This window comes from Colletotrichum abscissum, assembly GCF_030869225.1.
Source record: "Colletotrichum abscissum strain IMI 504890 chromosome Unknown Scaffold_9.1, whole genome shotgun sequence".
NCBI lineage: Eukaryota > Fungi > Ascomycota > Sordariomycetes > Glomerellales > Glomerellaceae > Colletotrichum > Colletotrichum abscissum.
This window is the reverse complement of record NW_026850536.1, coordinates 798,373-815,646: the sequence shown is the minus strand read 5'-3', so window position 1 is coordinate 815,646 and position 17,274 is coordinate 798,373. Positions and strand designations below refer to the sequence as shown.

Genomic DNA, 17,274 nt, shown 5'->3' with positions numbered 1-17,274 from the left:
CGGTCAGCTAAGTGGTCGCCTGGTAGGGCCAACATGGGACGGGCTGTTGAGTTGGATGGACATGCAGCCCGTGGGATTCGCTAGTAAGCTAAGCTTATTATTACCCTCAAATCCTGGAAAATCCTACATTGGAGCTCATGGACCCGGGTCGCCTGCAACGCACGAATGGCTGGCGTTACCGCGTTGGTTGTTGCTATTCGTATGGTGTGGTCGGGTTTAATCCTCCCCGCCTGCCTCAGCCCCGAAAAAGCTGCGGCCACCCGCGTCGCCTGTCTCGCTACCATTTTGTTTTTCCTTTCCATGGAGGGCTGTGCGGCCGTGCATTCTCGCCGGCTGCTGATGCCCGCTGGATCCTGCTTCTCGTTTGCTGCTGCCTAGGCTGCAAGAAGCCCCTCCAAGGCTGGGCTGAGAAGCTGACTGCATGACCAACCTGGTCTAGTTTCTATTTTTGGGACGAACTTTTTGATTACCAACAACGGTTCGATGATACTGGGCAATAGTCCTCGTTGGAAAAGAATTTTGCTCAGACACGCCGTTGCCTGCCCTAACCGTCCCTACTGTCCTGGGCTCCCGTTTTCTGTGTCTTTACACTCACGGTCCGGTTGTTGTCTCGAGGCACCGCAGTCCGCCCCCATTCCGTCCGTCCCGTATCGGTCCTGTAAGCTCCCGGGCCGGACCCGCACCCCACACCGGATCCGAGTCTCGCTGTCCTCCCCCTTCCCTGTACTACCTTACCTTCCGATCGGGTCGGCATTAGGTATCGTCCGAACACACCGCCCGGTTCGGACCGGGTGTAACAGTAACCCCCCTCCCCTTTCCCAACACACATAAGTACAAACAAGGCAAGTCGCACAGAACCGCACAAACCGCCCGCTGGCACTCGGTGACGATCACACGTTCGTCAGATGAGACAGCAAAATGCCATTCAACAAGATTAAACAATCTTTTCCTTCGGGAGGCGCACAGAAAGAAAAGGAGAAAAAAAAACGATAAACAGTGTGCGTGGTACAAAGATACAACCCAGAAGCCAGGTGAGAAACTGAAAAGTAGCATGTTAGCGGGTCGGGTGTGAGGGAGGAAGAAGGGGGGGGGGGGGGTTTGATGGAGTTTTCCGTAAGCCCAATAGCCTACCTTGGACACCCGACACCAAAGGTACCAGGGAAAGAAAAAGGTCTCGGGATTCGAGTGATCCCACCACATCACCCACGGCTTCCCGAGCGCCGGACTACGTGGCTTGTGTTTTTCCCCTGTGTAACGCTGCCGGCGCATATTTACTTTTTTTCCCTCTCACTCCGGGAGTCGGGGGAGACAGAGTGACTGACATTGGTAGTCGTCATCAACATGAATCGTAGATTACACAAAACACGATAGTAATTGCCAGCCGGAGCCTTGGACAAACAGCGCCGCATTCGAGTAAGGTGAGATACAAAATCCCATCCAGAGAAAAAAGGCCGGTCGGCGCGTCATCGAGAGAACCCCTAAACACAACGCCCGCAACCTTGTCAACCCTGGATTCCGTGTGGCTGGCTGGAGCTGGGGGAGTGTGTCCCTCTGGTGGGCTAGAACTAGGTACTACTTACGGTCCTCCCCCCCTCCAAGGGTTAGGTTGGTTTGGTTCGGTGGATTGGAATGCGCTCCCTTTCGGGTCAACTTTTGAACATGCGAAAATGGCTACGCAAACACCGCGCAACGCAACGCGTACCTGGGAATCGGTAAACCTTCATTCCAGGAAAAAACAGTTCGAGACATTGTTCCAGTGCCGAAACATGTTAGGGGAAAACGGACACGGCCGGCGTCGTACAGAGACAGACCTCTTTGACTGACCTGACAAGACTGACTTGGCTGGTTCCTCATTTTTTGACTCGAACTCAAATCGAGTTCGACTCGACTCGACTTCTGACACGCTTCCCCCACGTGATCGAAACGCAACAAAAAAACTGCAAGCAGAAAGAGACGAGAGAAATACCACGAGGAAATTGCGTGACGTGAACGTGACGAGAACGTGGCTCAACGTTCGCGGCAGGCAGTGCCAAGGGAGGGAGAGGACTCTCTATCAGTAAACTTTCGGCATGGATTATTAGCGTTCGTCTTGTTGGAGCCCTTCCCTTATGTGGCGCAACTTATTGCACCGCGGAACAACTCTTCGTAAATACGGTGATGATTATCTTTTCTTTCTTTTTTCTAACGCTCTCTCATGCTGATTATGCCCGGTCGACATTTTCCTGTGACTTCTCGCTCCGCAGCGAAGGGGGTGGGGGGGAAGGGTTCGTCATGGCTTCGTATCCAAGACTATAACGCACTCGTAACTTCTGTCTGAAAATATCACACGCGCTCAAATACAATTCCCTTACACAGCGTTCCCATACATCATTCCCCATATAATCATGTCTCGGGTTGGGGGCCTAGAAGCCTCTCCCACCTGCTCATCTGACCCCTTCAAGAATAACTCCCGCTGAACTGGGGCAACGGGTTGCCACCGGCCATCTGCGTGTAGAAGGGGGGCTTGAGCATGTCCCAGTCACCAATGTTGGGCGCGCAGACCATCCCGCCCGTCGTGAATTCCTGAATGTCCTCAAGCATAGTGCCGAATCGCTGACCCTGGTTCTGCTGCACATATGAATCGATGCTGACTGTCTCGGCATTGACATTAGCCATCGCAACCTCGTTTGATAGGGAGCCGGGAGTTGGCGGGAAGCCCTGAGTTGGTGAGTGATGTGGAATGCCTCCGGCATAGCCTTCGTGACCGGCTTGCTGGTGGAATGCGGCGGCGTTGATGGCGGTAAATGACGACGCTTGGCGGGAATCCCTCCGGCTGTCCGAACCGCTCCCGCTGAGATGAGAATACTCAGGTCCCAAGGAAGAGCTTCTTTCCAATGTGCTAGCCCGCGATCCATCAGAGCCGTCGTAGGCTATTGGACGGTCGTCGTCCATGATGATGCCGTTGCTCGTAATCTTGTCGGCCTTTGCCCTCCACTCTTCCAGTCCGCCGCCACCTCCTCCCAGTCGAATGGTCAGAGAACCGTCTCCGCTCTTCTTCGAACCTCGATTTGTGTAGTCGGAGTAGACCTTGGTGAGATACTGATCAATGTCCTTGAAATACGTGACGTAATTGGAGGCCATGCTGAAGTAAGGTGCAACCTTGGTCAATGCTTGGAAAGCGATACTGGTGTTCCCCGTCTGCGTGTTTTCAGACATGGCTCCTGAATTCCGTTCTTCGATCTCCTGTTTGCTGACCATGTGGTTTTGAGTATCCATGTGGGGATAGTGCCGTGCGTATATTCCAACAAACGCTGCTTGCCAAATTGCGAATATGACTAGTGACGAATGAGGAAGCTTGTCTCGGCATGTCGAGATGAGGTCGATGATTTCCCTTCCAGCCTTGAAAACCTGCTCTGCGCTTCGCTCCCAAAAGTGGTCGGGAACAGTTTCGGGGTCAAAGACGGGCTCGTCCAGAGGACCAACCGGCTCGGAACATTTGATGGCGATGAACGGGATGTATTCGCGATGCAGCATGATTTTGCATAGGGCACCCAGCATGTGAAGTGACACATACATGCTGTTGTCGTGTTTCCAGAAGTTCGAGCTAGACCAGGTGAACTCTTCCGGAAGGTGAGCGTAAAAGGCATCTACCTTCTTATTCAGTTGATAGAAAGTCGACTCTTGGTCCCACGGCGGAAGGGATTCCGTATGGCGGCCGCCCGCGAAACTGTACTTGGTGATATCGCCCCAGAAATCTGCTAGTTGCACGAATCGACTCAAGACACTGTCATCGATTGGTGGCTCCATGCCATGTCCCACCTGTCGTAAGAATCCGGTATAGACAACGCGGCCTAGGTCGAAGGCGTGTTCAGTGCATGGCAGCTGGATTTGAAGATCGTCGGACCGAACCATAGAAACCCGATCAGATCCGCAGGACAAAAGACGGTCGAGTATCAAGCAACTGAACATGGTACGACGCCTAATCTCCTGGTCTTTCCAACGGTCTGAGGGTAGTTGAGTAGATTTACTCGACCGAGGAGACAGAGTCAAATTTCTCCTCCCTCTCAAAGGCTTGTCTCCGAACCCCAATTTCAAGCCTTGAGCCATCCGTATGGCAACGCCAACATACATCCATGCCGCTAGGCCGCCGTTCGGCTGGCTCCATTTGTACAAGCCGAGCATGAGAAAAGCTTGGACACGGACGACAGTAGCTGATGTCAGGGCTGATTCGAGTTGTCCCAGTGCCTTTGTAAGAGCGTTTGCGAAGTACTCTGAGGCCATTGATGGCTCCGGCCTGGGTAGAGCACCGCGAGATTTTGGGCCGGCGATTTTGTCATGTGTGATGTGTGCCACATATTTGACCAAGTCGGGGTGAAATCTTGCGGTGAGAGCCAGAATGCCCAAAAGGATCAGATTTGATTCGGTTGACGGCTTCTTGATGTCTTTGTCGTGAATGATACCCTTGAGAGTCGGGAGATGTAAGAACGGGAGTTCGGTAGCGAAGTGCAGCTTATATATGTCGAAGAGTTGATGCCACAAGTCGACGGTAAGATAGGGCGCCGAAAGCACTTCCTGAGCAAGCGCGGCGACAGTACGTCCATCAGAGGACGTGGCATATTCGAGCTTCTTCACTCGCTTCCGGTCATGCCCGACTTCCCTTTCCTGCTTCGGCGCAGTCGGCGGTTCTGATCGTTTCGCCGGAAGAGGTGTTGGATCAGGAAACTCACACTTGTGTCCTGCCTTGATGCACGTGTCGCAAGGCGATCCAGTATTGTCGTTGTCGCATTTGATTTTGGATTTCCTGCATCTCAAACAAGCTATGCTGGATCTCATCGGCGGCCGCATGGCTCTAGAGGGCCTCTTGGCACTTGAGCCTCCCGCCAAGATCGGCCTCAAGTCATCGTCGTCGGGCAGGACGGAAGTGTGAAATCTGGCCCCTCCCGAAGCTTGCCTATCTGCGGGCTCTGCTACAGCGGGGGGCGCGGAGGTTCTCTCCGAAGGCGAAAATGTTTCTTGATATCTCCTCTTCGGCGTGGTGTGAGTAGAGGACGCTGTAGGTGCGTCATCGGAATCCGACGCGGGAGAGAGTATAGACTGGATGCGAAGTTGGGAAGAAATTGTGACGGTTCGGGCCTGTTATAGACCCGTGAAGCCAGTGAGGGGTGGCGGATGTTTGAGCGCAGAAACCTTGACGAGATACTCGGTGCACCAAGAACCAGTGGGCTCCCCTCCTGTAGAACCCGCGCTGCGCCAGGATGACTGTGCTCGTGGCAGAGTGACTTGAGATAGGGGAGGGCAAAATACGCAGAGTTGGACGACTGTGACCAATGTTTGTCGAGGCGATGCTAAGTAAGGCAGGCCTCAAGTGGCACAGATGAGCAGGCAGTGGCTGTTGACAGCTTGCAACCGACGGGTGTTTGCTTCCAGGTGCTACACGAAATACCTGCAGTGTGTCGGGTAACTCGCACTCCACGATAAGTGTCTGGACGAATTCGGGTTTGACAGGTGATCAAGGTGCGATGACTGGACAGACGCAGTCCTACTTCTTTGCTTGCGGAGGTGGAGAGCTCAATGAACGAAGCTTTGGTGATGGCAGGTAAGGCTGGTATCTCGGGATCGATGATGCATGCAGTGGTTGGATAAGCGAAGTTTGGCTTGTAACGATGAGTCTGAATGAACGCTGTGCTGGTGAAAGCGTTTTGGTAAAGAGAGTTGCCCTGCTGGAAGTGCGTAAGGTCACAATTCGTAGGGAAATCAGGGAAGTGGGATTGCGAATTTAATCGGGGGTGGATGTGGCCGACTTGAGCAATAAGCAATGAGTGGTGGTCTGAAGCTTGCGTTCCCACGAAGTACCTACTGGCCGGGGTGCAGGGAGGCGTGGGAGGGTGGGCAAATGGTTGAATTCTAGCCGGCCGTGCTGTCGGCCCCCAAGATTGACTGTGTGCCGGGCGTCACCGGCTAGCATTGCTTGCCCGCCTCTCCCTTGCTTGTTGTCTCTCGTGATTAAGCTGGCTTTGTCCCTCTGCTCTCTCCATTACGGAGGGGTTCTCCGGCACCGACTAGATCGATAGAGTCTGGAATAAGCATGTTTGCTTCTACCCCTTCGTCGCCGTCGTCCGGGCTGTTGGTTCTGCTACAGTAATTCTATGGGGACACAGTCAGAACAGCATAGCAACACCGCCAAGTGAACCAAGCCTGTAGAAAAGGCGGGTGTGCCATCCGTATGGTGTGAATGTCCATGCTGGCCACACACCAGGCCCCATGTCTCTGATCAACCCCACGCGCAGAAGGAATGAGGCGGGCATTGGTGGGAGGGCACGAGGGGTCGCTGTGGACGGCCCAGGTCAAGATCAAGGTCGGCCAAGCAAGGATGTTGGAACGATTTCTGGATAGTGCCAACCGGAACAGACGAGCGAAGTTGCTCTCCATCCCCGAGGGAAAGTACATTTGCATTCACGAGGGTCCTGTTGGACGGCGTGACAAGTCCCTTCGCCGCTTTCGCTGAACATTTTGTGCATCTTGGGCCTGAGACTTCGAGTTTTTTTTAGTTTTTTTAGTTTTGTTTTTTTTCGCCTGAACATTATTCGTGTGATATGCCAGAGGGATACAGCTTCTTGTTGGGCCAAACGCTTGGCTTGGGAGACGAGGGCCATATGACGGATCCTCGTACCTTTTTGATAGTCTGCCGTCCAACTCCAGTGCCTCTGCTCAGCGGTACATCTGGTCCAGATTTGGTATTCGACCGGACGGCCCCGCAAGATGGCTGGGGGGGCTGTTGTGCTCAATCCTGGCATATTGGCCTTCATTCGAACGATTCTAATCAGCGAGAACTGTTGTGGAACATTTGGCGGCAATGAAAGGCGGGATATCTCAAAGGTATCGTCATCAGGTGGCAATTGACGGCTGCAATTGTGACGTGAAATAATCGTGAAGATCACAACTACATGCTTCTCGTGATTCCAGTATCGCCGTCCTTTCCGAGGTAAGTGCAAATGGCGATTTGCATCTTCTAGGTTGCATCCCCATCGCGTGTTCCACAGCCGGCTTCTAGGTCGACTGACAGAGCATACGGATACACTCGTGACTCTCAATAGCAAGGCGACTGGGACAAGGAACGGATGATCGGCGTGGCTTTCCTGCTTAGTTGTCGCCTCTCTGCAGAGCATTTCGGCTTTCGTCTGGCGCATCAAGGGAAAACCAGCCATGCCCACGCCCCCGCGCCAACATCACCTGGGTTGCTTCAGGACTGGAACAGGCATTATCCCGCCCGACGTAGGTTCTCTTCGTCTGGGGACGCAGACGGCCGCGGATCGGTCAGCGGGCATCTGGCGCATTGACTCTTTGCTCCGAAGGAGGCGCGGGAGTGGCCCGTGTTGACCGCAAAAAAGACGTATAACTTCAAGGTGGCAGACCGGGGGGGATGAGATAAGATGGAGCATGGTTTGCTGAATTCATAGCGTGCGCCGCAATATGGCCCGCGCCGCGAGCAACGTAGCCGAACGACCCAGGGTTCCAGGCATACGTAGTAAGGGACCGCTGACGGTGGTGGTGCCGATGCTGACCCCCCCTTCCCTTCCAAAGCCTAAATGGCCACAAGAAGTCTCTATGTCCAGGGGTGGATGGCGGCGTCTGCCTTGGCTATGCTTTTGCATTTCGGTCCGCGTCCCAGAATGCTTGGTCCCGGGCTGCACATCGACCGATCTCAGGTCGATTAGTGATTGATCGATACGAAGGCGAGAGGTAGCGTCGGCAACAGGCTGGCTGTCGCTCCGCCGTGCGTACTCCGTATACCAGCCAGACCTAAAGTCCATTAAGACTCCTTTCCCGAGGCTCCGATCGTTGACACTGACACTGCATTTGACAAGTCAGAGAACGGTAAATCATGGCCCTATGAAGTGAAACTGAAAAGAAAGCAATCGGCAGTCCGAATTCGGTATGCCTCCGCCGACAGTCAGCCGAGCAGATTCCAACGACGAAGATCCAAATTAGCGCCGTACTCTAGACGTTTTACTGAAGACGCAGGCAATGAATGTTGCATGGATTCTAGTGTCTCGTCCAGACTCGCAAAGTTTGCATACGCTATTTCCGTCAAGAGTGTGGGAACATCGGGAGCGACGCAACAGCACTCTGTAGGTGCGAAGCATGTATGGATGGAACCAGACAAGGTTTGCCCAGCTGCCATGTCCGAAATATCGAGGTTCGTGGGATGGCACCTTGGGATGCGGATAAGCCCGCAGAGACGTCCCCCGGTCGTTTGAAGGTTCTCCATTTGCTTGGCCCAACTCGGCCCAACTTGCAGGGCAGGTGATGGAAGGGCCAAGCAGCGTCTGCGTCTGAATGGCTCTGCTCGCCCAAGATGCGGTGCTTCTTCCCGGTTAGGCGTAAGTGGAGGCAAGCAGAAGAGTCTACATAGAAGAGTCTCTTGGTGAATGAGCGGAATGGCTCGGAGCTGGCTGCGATCCAACCATTGTGAATGATGAAGTGATTCCGGGACGAGTCTGCGCCAGAGACAATGCTGCTTGGTATGTCTCGCGGGGGTTTCGGTTGTTACACGAGAAACGAGACAGAGAATGCCAGTGGAGGCGACGCGCCATGCCACTCACCCGAATAGGCATTAGTTGACCCTGTAGCAGTAAGGGGACTAGAAAGCCATACCGCCATGTTGGGCGGGTGTCGCGGGTCGAGGCGTTTGGATGGGAAAAAGAGAGAGGGAGAGGGCGAGGTAGGGGGAGAAGGGAGAAAACATTGTGAGCGCACGACTTCCAGGTGGTTGCGAATGCTGCTGGAGGGTGGATAAGGTATGTACCATGGATACCTTGACGATGTCCTGTGTGGATACCTACCTACGGATACTTCATCCCGTGGGCCGTGTGCCCTTCACCCCGTGAAATCGCAGTACGTACCGTCTTACTAAGAGAATCCAGGTGCGCCAGGGCCAGGGCAGGCACGCCAGGCAACCTAGGTACCTTAGGCAGCCGGAGCCGATAACAGGTGGAAATCTATGAGGCAGGTTCGACGGACAGGGCCTGCCAGCTGGAGGCCGTTTCCGTGTAACCCCAGGGAGCACCACTCGTTGCTCACGTGGTACAAAAGCGGGGCAACTCTAAGCTGGCAAGCTCTCCCGTCCTCACCTCACATCACCTCACCCCTCACATTTTCTGCAGTCTCCCCCTCCTCTTCGAAGTCGAGTTCTCAAAATGGAAGTCAGCCATCTTATTAGGGTACCAAGCAGCAGCATCCATGAATGCGCGCTTTCAGCTCCGACCTTTCCTGACCACTCCCAGCATCCCCTCAAAGGAGCGGCTGGAGGAGACCTGGTTGGTTGTGCCTCTCAGCAGCATCTTCAGGGATCGTCCGTCATAGTAAAGTCATGTCTGACCGCCCCTTCATCCCGATGCCCTCAGTGAAAGACAGCTTTCCTCGGTGTCTGGGTCCGGCTCCCCGCTATCACTACCCATGAACAGATATGCAGGTCATGTCCCCAGGTCTTTCCTATTTGTACCAGACCTATACTCCGTACTCCGTACATCCTTGGCTCCGTAGGCCGTAGACATCCCAAAGAGCCCGGGACCGAGAGATTGCCCATTGCCTGCCATGGTCGGGCCGCCTTGCACCTCACTTCGAGCAGGGCTGAAGAGCATTTCTGCACGCCACATCTCGGACACCGCTGATGTCCGGTGAGGGGGAATACCGCTGGGTTCAGGGCGGCCAGAGTGCCGTCTGGGTGAGGTACGGATGCGCGCTTCCCATGTCTTCGTATGTCTCACTCTGCCCGCATCCCGGCATCTAAGCATTCGCCCTATCAACCTCGGCCATGTACATGATAGCAATGCCAGACAAGAAGAATAGGTATCAGTATCCGTAAGCCAACTCTGTTGTTTAGGTCGCCTTGGCAAGGGCCCAGCAATGTGGTTGCGCTCCCTCTCCCCGACATCAATGAGGTAAGGGAGAGAAAGATACCGGCTTGCAGGGCAAAAGCCAACCAATTCCCTCCACGGATGAACTCATTTCCTCCTGCCGTCGATCGATGATTCGATCCTATTACGGAGACACAGACCTATCCCGCCCAGTCCAACTTCGCCGGGGCCTTCCCTAACATTCTTTTTTGAGATATCTCTGCCTGCCACCATCGCACCATCACCGCCTCTCAGGCAGTCACGTCAACTTCATCATGTTCTTGCCTTGTACCCTGAATTTTACCGGACGAGTGTCCACACTGCATACATGATCACTTTCTTTCTCATTCTACTCATCATGAGGCTTGATTCCCCACAAACCTCTTATATATGACTCGGAGTAGCCAAGGAAGTCAGCCGCAAGCGTGTTATCGTCTACTCTTCTCATCGGCATTCCTCCTAAATTCATACCGAAGCTCGGCGGCCGCTGTATCGATTGCATCGGGCAGCAAGGATTCCAAACCACTCAGGAGCCTACTCTTTCAAGTATCAATTTTCACGCAAGCCTCACCAGCCCGAAAGAAAGTATCAAAAGGACCCCCAAGACGGCAGCTGTCTAGGCCGGCCACGGGTGACTTACATCCCTGCAGCTCTCATGTCTCACAAATTACCACACGTCATTCCCAGGCATTTTTCAGCCCTCCAGCAGTTCCAACGAGGCAAGCGAGGGAATGAATTGGCTTCTCTCGCGTAATACGAGAAGCCTTCCGGACCGATCGTTGCCAAGTTTACCGAATTGGTGGAAAAGGGCGCCATTAAAGTTAAGACAAGCAGTGAGCCTCTGCCCGTTTTCCCTCATGCCCTCCGCAAAACACACCTGAACCCGCAAGACACTGAGGCTTTGGACGTATTGCCCGCCACCTACTTCGCTCAGAGACTCATTCATTTCATGTAACACATGTCGCAACCGTTATTCACATGCTGTCTCAATACTTTTTAGAGGTTGATAATGCCAGCAATGGCGAGATCGAGATCACATGCTGGCCACAACGAAACAGAACAGTCGGTCAGTTCACGATCATAATGCCCGATTGAGCTTTACGAGGTACATCTCTGGAACCGTCTCTGGAACCGTCTCTGATCCCTTCTTCAGCCGCGCCCAACAATATCCAATTCTATTCAGTGAGCCGGCTACGTACCCAGTGGTAATCTCGGTAACGCATATCTCACTATCTCAAAGGGTCTCGACCGAGAAGCGAGAGACAACAGGTGGAGGGAGTGGTTTGCCTTACGAAACAAACACGCATGCAGAGTGGCCCAGATTCCCTTATATGGAGAAGTTCTGCTCACGGAGTCCATTTGGCACGGCATTCAACGCCCCTTCATACCGGATAAAGCGGCTAAAGGACGTCCATCTAGCCTCATGGCATTTTGCTCAACACAGGTTAGCTTTCCGGCTCGACATGCGTCTCCACTCCGGATCTCGGAGCCGGACAGCTTCCGAGTTTCGAAAGGATGGCATTCTGCCCTTTTCCCATATCAGCGAGTCATCAGAGCTCCTCAAGAATCGCGGACGAGCTCTTTCCCGAGAGAAGAAATACCGTTCTCGGGATGTGGAGTCGTTCCATGGAGGCGGGATACACTTGGCCCTACATTCTCTCTCAGTGTCTATTTTGTCACTATTCAGATTGTAGGCTCACGGAAAATCCCGTTCATCGAGTTTTGGATCGAAGGGAGCCTTCTCGATTCATGGAATTTACAGTTGTTACAAGTCACAAGTAAGAAATGGGCGGCCAAGCCTCACCAGCCGTCTACGTAACCGGAGTCACGCCTGATAAGCTTCACCCATGACATGTTAAAATGCGCAAGCGAGACTTGGTTTACTCGCCTACGGCCGGATGCTCGTCTAATTTGCCTTTAAGCGCTAAGGTCTTGATCCAGAATTGCGGGTGAGCATGTGGACAGGTGCACACTTAGTATCTAAAGTAGGCATCTCATATACAACAAAAAAAAACACATGGGAAGTCTACTAATCGAGAACTCTGCCGCCGGTTACCTGCCCCACATCATCCTCGTCTCGAGGAAAATCAACTTTCCCATCTTCAACAACAACATTCTTTGTACGACGACGATCCAGCCACCAAGATGCCCTCTTAGTTCACGCCCAACGACGACTAGGAATCCAAAAGAAAGACCGGGCAATGGAGACTCCAATAGTTTTAACAAGCGACAGTTGATGCTGATTGGCGGAAGTACCAACCCAAGCCCTGCAATTACATTGCAATGTTGTGGAATAAGAAATAATCATAGTTCGCAACCAGCAATCTACCGGAGCCGAACTGACCAGTGAAAGCACCGTCGGCGTTTAAGCCGCCTCACAAAGTTTCCTAGCGTACCGTGGGATTTATAAAGTTAGTACTTAGTGCTCGCCTGGATAAAGATTCTACTTCTAGTTTAGGGAGAGGGGGAAGGGGAGAAACGCCCATCTGGGAATGTGCTTTGAAATGCTGTGGTTTTGCTTCGGTCTAGCTTTCTTTCCAACAATCAATGAATGACGCTACTACCCGTTCGCGGCTCTGCCATCGTTTGACAGCCAGCCCTTGACAGCCATGGTTTTCCGGTTTACTGCTGTATTTTTCTTTAAAAATCTTTATTCGGATTCTTATTCGCGTTCGTGAACGACTTCAAGTGGCTTGGATTTGGGGTGCGGCGGTCGAGCTTTTCTCGGATAGAAGCCATTCCGATTTCGCGAATAGACTCAAAAACCCCCCTCAAGCTGGAATCCCTGGACAACCCAACCGTCTGCCTGCTGCTCACAACAAGACGCCAAGTCACAACCAGCCAGGCCTCTCGGAACGAACACCCTGCCACGTCCTTCTCACTTCTCAGCAGCACAGAGGGATTCCCACCGACCCCTCAACCGGACACCGCTTCCCCCTTACGGCCGGAAAGCCAATCATCGGGGTATGTTTCCGAGACTCTGGTGTTTCCAGAACCTTTTCGCCCGCTCGCTGTCTCTACTGAAGCCTTAAAGTATGGGGAGTGAGGTAATCGAAAACGAGAAAACCTGCTCAACGTCTGTGGCGAGCTTTGATGCCGTACACATCATCCGGGGAAGGTTCTGCCGGAAGGTTCCGCCGACAGTTGGGACTTTCCGGCCTCCCGCACACGTTACCTGCAGAAGTTACTTTGCCTTGCTCATTGACACTCGGACTCCTCATCAGCCACGCTGACCTGCATGTTGGCGATGCCAAGGTGAAGTGGTTCTATCCCTTTGGGGGTACAGTACCCAGATGTTTCGAGATAATTCACAATATAGAGCTCCCAACGAATGCACGTCTCGTACACCAGCAAAAGGAAAGATGGAAACTCAAGCTTCGCTATTACATCAATGTTCCAAGATGTCTCTTGTTCTATGTGAACGGGTTTTCAAGGCGGTCTTCTCGAAAACAAGTTGTAACCTGGGACCCATCTCACTACAGCGATAACCAACGACGAAGCAAGAGGACCTCGCAATGGCACACCTCCTACCTGACAGACTCTGTTACTGACTACAGTACCCACTCCTATTGTGGATATAAAAGCAAGTCCCAAAGCCGTATCAACGCCTGACTTGTTGAACACAGTAATCTGGAGAGCACCGAAAGCAAGTTCGAAGTCGTCTTCGGTGTCATAAACATGAGTCCAGATTGCTTCTTCCTGTTGTTTGAGGCTATGCGACCTTGACCTGCTGTCAAATCTGTTGGCTAAATGAGAACAGTCAGCAGCAGCAGCAGCAGCAGCAGCAGCAGCAGCAGCAGCAGTAGTAGTAGCTGGCACTTTTGCTTGTTTCCTGTATATTCTAGCCCTCATAATAGAAAAACATTGATGATAGATCAAAGACGGAGCCAATGTCTTGTTTATGGGAACTCTGCGTTGAAATCATGGATTCTCGTCACCTTTATATACAGGTAAGAACATAGGTAAGCGCATGAATTTCTCAAACAAGCAGGGGACCCAAGTGTTTTTCATCCCGGTACAAGAGAAGAGTAAATGTCAACCCTCAGGATGAGAATACATCTATTGTGTCTGACCTCCCGATGTGTCCACGAAGCCGAGAATCAGACAAAATCATGTTCCTTATCGTGAATTCAATTGACTAAACAACTTTGTCTCACGCGTTCCCTGCTCATTCAAAACGTGGGCATCAGTCGTCATATCACCGCTCCTCCTCCACGCCAAATGGCTGAGACTAATCACAACCACAAGAAAGGAAGCGAGTGTGCATCTATCGTAGCAGCTTCGGCTTTCAACCTCCATGGTTCTTTAACTGTCAGCTTTCTTGACTATTAACGTCAGATCCCGAAACCCGGCTGATACCATAGGAAAGAGACTGGGCCTCTCTTTCATGTTGCGATCACAGCTTGTAAGATAAAGATAGAACATTTCGTCATGAGAACGGCCTCATCTTCTAGTCGCACACTAGTATGGATAACATGAACAATCTCTTGCCTCGCCTGCCTTATAAATCTAAAAGGCTAATCTCAAATTCACTCAGAGCTTCCCTCACAAAGCTCGCAAACTCGGCCACGATCCCTCCCCTGAAACGCTTATACTCCGCCGCCCTCGCCGCGACGTCCCCAAACTCATCGTTCCCGCCCGTAAGGTCGTTGAAATCCTTGAAGGCATACAGGAACCTATGCCACAAGATCCTAGGCTCGGCTCCGTTCATCACATTGGCGGCGGCCTTGACTCGAAGGAACAAGCTCTCCGCGGACGACTCGTTGTACTCGTTCCCCGCCGATCCGCCATAATACCCGTTCGCCGTCGTCGTCATGTCAACGGTTCCCGTACCGTGCCCGGTGATGCTGTTTTCTTCGTAGTTCACGAGGACCCAGCACACGTACGAGAGCACCTCCGCGTGCGAAATGCCGAGATCGTTCCTGGCATCGCAGGCCCATCCAAGCCAGCCAGCGCCGTCTTCTTCTCCTGCTTTTTTGACGCCCTCCTCGACCTTTTCAGCTTCTTGCTGCAAAGTCAGTCTATACCATAGAGTTCCATACACTTCAAGGTGCTCCTTCCATATCAAATCATCCTGGCTGTGGGGAAAGCGGAGCTTGGGCCGTCTTGTCTGTTTTGTCTGGGCGAAATCTGTGCAGACTTCCTCGAGCCTCTGGCTGCACCACTGCACGCACTCCCTGAGTGTATCGAGAGCCGTAGACGTCGTCGCCCCGTTCTTGCCTCGCGAGAGGACCCAGCCTTCCAGGCAGTCCAGGAGGATTCGGAGCTTGTCTTCTTGCGACTTATCGAGACACGCCGAATAGCGCTCGTAGATGACGTCTAGCAAATGGAAAGCAAAAAGATCAACAGTGCCATCTGCCTTGAGCATAAAGCCTTTCCCAGACCTATCGAGGATTGAAGAAACGGCGTCGGCGACGTTTCTTGCCATAGGACCTTCCAGTTGGAATTTGTCGTTCCTACATCTCTCATCATTCATGCTTTCCAAGACGTGGACATACATCAGGATACGTTGATCGCCCGACTGAAGCTTGTGTGGCCCCAGTACATCCAACGCTTCCTGAAATTGTTGTTCCGTCTCGGCTGATCGACATAGGGCCACAAGAAGGTTTGCATGCCCCTTAGTGTTGAGATAACCGTCTTTATATGCGGTCCAAGCTAACCCACCACAACCGCCGCCAGCAGCGAAAATTGCAGTCGCTGCTTGGATGTTTCGATTGACTTGATCGTACGCGTAGGAGCCAGCCTCGAAACAGGATGTGAGCTCTAATGCGTCGGTAACCTCGTTGAAGTGACCGTCGTCTGTATCGAGTTCTTCATCGTCCAGGTCGGAGTCCACGTCGCTTTGTTCGTCTTGAGAAAACATCGTCAGCAATTCCCATCGCCATCGAGCAAGCCATACCAACCTTTGAGACCCTTGGGATTATTATTATACTTCCCGCATCCCCAGGTGCCCAGCCTGTAGACAAGTTGGCGTTTCCTGGAAAACATCAGCGCCAAATCAAATTTTGAAGGAGAAAACATACTTTACGCTGAAATCATGTTCAACTTTGAGAAACGAGACCAGCTCATCAAGGGTCTTCGTCATATATTCTTCACAGATGGTCGGCCTCATTTTGTCCCACGTTTCCACCGGGATCCGGAGCGCTCGAAGACTCGTTTTCTTTGCTCCTTTCGCCATACCAAGTTCGTTGATTGTATAACTTTGTGTTGGTAATGCCCGAAAGGTGTCCCCCAGAACTTCGAATGCGGGCATATACTCTGCTTCCATTTCGTATGATACTTGTAGTTTTCAACAATCAAACGAGATTCTTCCGCAAGAGACGAAGTGCCTTGGAGTCCTCCTCATAACCCAAGAAAGCCCAATGAGCTCCGCCACTCGTCGCCTTCTTGAGGCTGATTTTCATAGAAGGCTCCCAGTCCGCGAACCAAGTACGTAGCCTTGGGTCCGAATTGTAATTTCATAGCACCTCACTCTGTATGCAAAGTCCTTACACGATCCAATCATCGCTTGGCCAGGGGTCGAAAAGTGCAAGTTTCCCTGCACCGCCATTGGGTCAGCAACTAAGCTGGCGTTGTCATTCTGGGAGTTGAAATTTCACTTGGGTTTCAACAACACCATTACATCAAAATACCAAAAAGCCGAAGGGTCATGCATGCCGCTACATCCAGCCAAGAAAAGTGCAATTCCCATTGACAAAGTCTGGCCACCTGGGGAATGGCATGCTAGACCGGCCTACTCAGCCAAGTTCCAATATTGATACGTTTTTCATATAAAAGTAAGTCGCCAGGCTCAGGAAACCTCAGAGCGGGTCCTCGCCCCAGAAGTCAAATCAGACAACAAACGAGCCTTCTCAACTTGGATCTTTTGACTGCGCCTTTCTCTGTGTTACCAACTCAGCCACAATATCAACAGCACTTGCTGTACGCCCGTCCTTGCCAGCCAAATTCAACAGGTGGTCTCCAGAGAGAGAAGATGCTTCGAAGAGAAATGTCTTACTCCGAGCCCTCGGAGCCCGCAGCCGCAAACATGGGTCGAGCATCGGCACACGGGCGTCGGAGACCGACCCCACTCCGAGAACATCAAAGCCAACAGTCGGCGGCAACTTCATTTCATGCGGACTCGACGCATCCTCAATCACAATCGATGCAGCGACAAAGGGCAGTCTATAGCCCCAAAGAGAAGCCGATCTTCTGTACATACAATACGAAAAGAGAGGATGGTAGTAGCGACATGCTGCCAGGCCAAAGGGCGGAGATGAGCCTGACCAAATTAGAGAAGGCTGGCGACGAATACTTCAGAATCAGGAACAGAGTCCGAAACCCGATACGCGGTGAGCCGTTTTCATGTGGCTTCTTGCAATAACGGACGATGGCAGAGATATTGGGTTGATTAGGTGTA

General features: G+C 52.4%; 4 protein-coding genes across 4 annotated transcripts; 1 reads left to right on the top strand and 3 right to left on the bottom strand.

Annotated features, from left to right (window-relative positions):
- Positions 1-2,436: 2,436 nt before the first annotated feature.
- Positions 2,437-4,824, bottom strand: CABS01_04759 (fungal specific transcription factor; the record flags this gene model as incomplete). The annotated part of the gene is made up of 1 exon (XM_060538129.1): positions 2,437-4,824. One exon carries the CDS (start codon positions 4,822-4,824, stop codon positions 2,437-2,439), a length of 2,388 nt encoding a protein of 795 aa, XP_060389791.1.
- A 1,505-nt stretch (positions 4,825-6,329) lies between these two features.
- Positions 6,330-7,184, bottom strand: CABS01_04758 (uncharacterized protein; the record flags this gene model as incomplete). The annotated part of the gene is made up of 1 exon (XM_060538128.1): positions 6,330-7,184. The coding sequence occupies one exon, from the start codon at positions 7,182-7,184 to the stop codon at positions 6,330-6,332; it is 855 nt and encodes a 284-aa protein (XP_060389790.1).
- Positions 7,185-10,912: 3,728 nt separating this feature from the next.
- CABS01_04757 (uncharacterized protein) lies at positions 10,913-11,569 on the top strand (the record flags this gene model as incomplete). Its single annotated transcript, XM_060538127.1, has 1 exon — positions 10,913-11,569. One exon carries the CDS (start codon positions 10,913-10,915, stop codon positions 11,567-11,569), a length of 657 nt encoding a protein of 218 aa, XP_060389789.1.
- Positions 11,570-14,376: 2,807 nt separating this feature from the next.
- CABS01_04756 (uncharacterized protein) lies at positions 14,377-15,987 on the bottom strand (the record flags this gene model as incomplete). The annotated part of the gene is made up of 3 exons (XM_060538126.1): positions 14,377-15,725; positions 15,779-15,831; positions 15,899-15,987. The coding sequence occupies 3 exons, from the start codon at positions 15,985-15,987 to the stop codon at positions 14,377-14,379; spliced, it is 1,491 nt and encodes a 496-aa protein (XP_060389788.1).
- Positions 15,988-17,274: the final 1,287 nt, after the last annotated feature.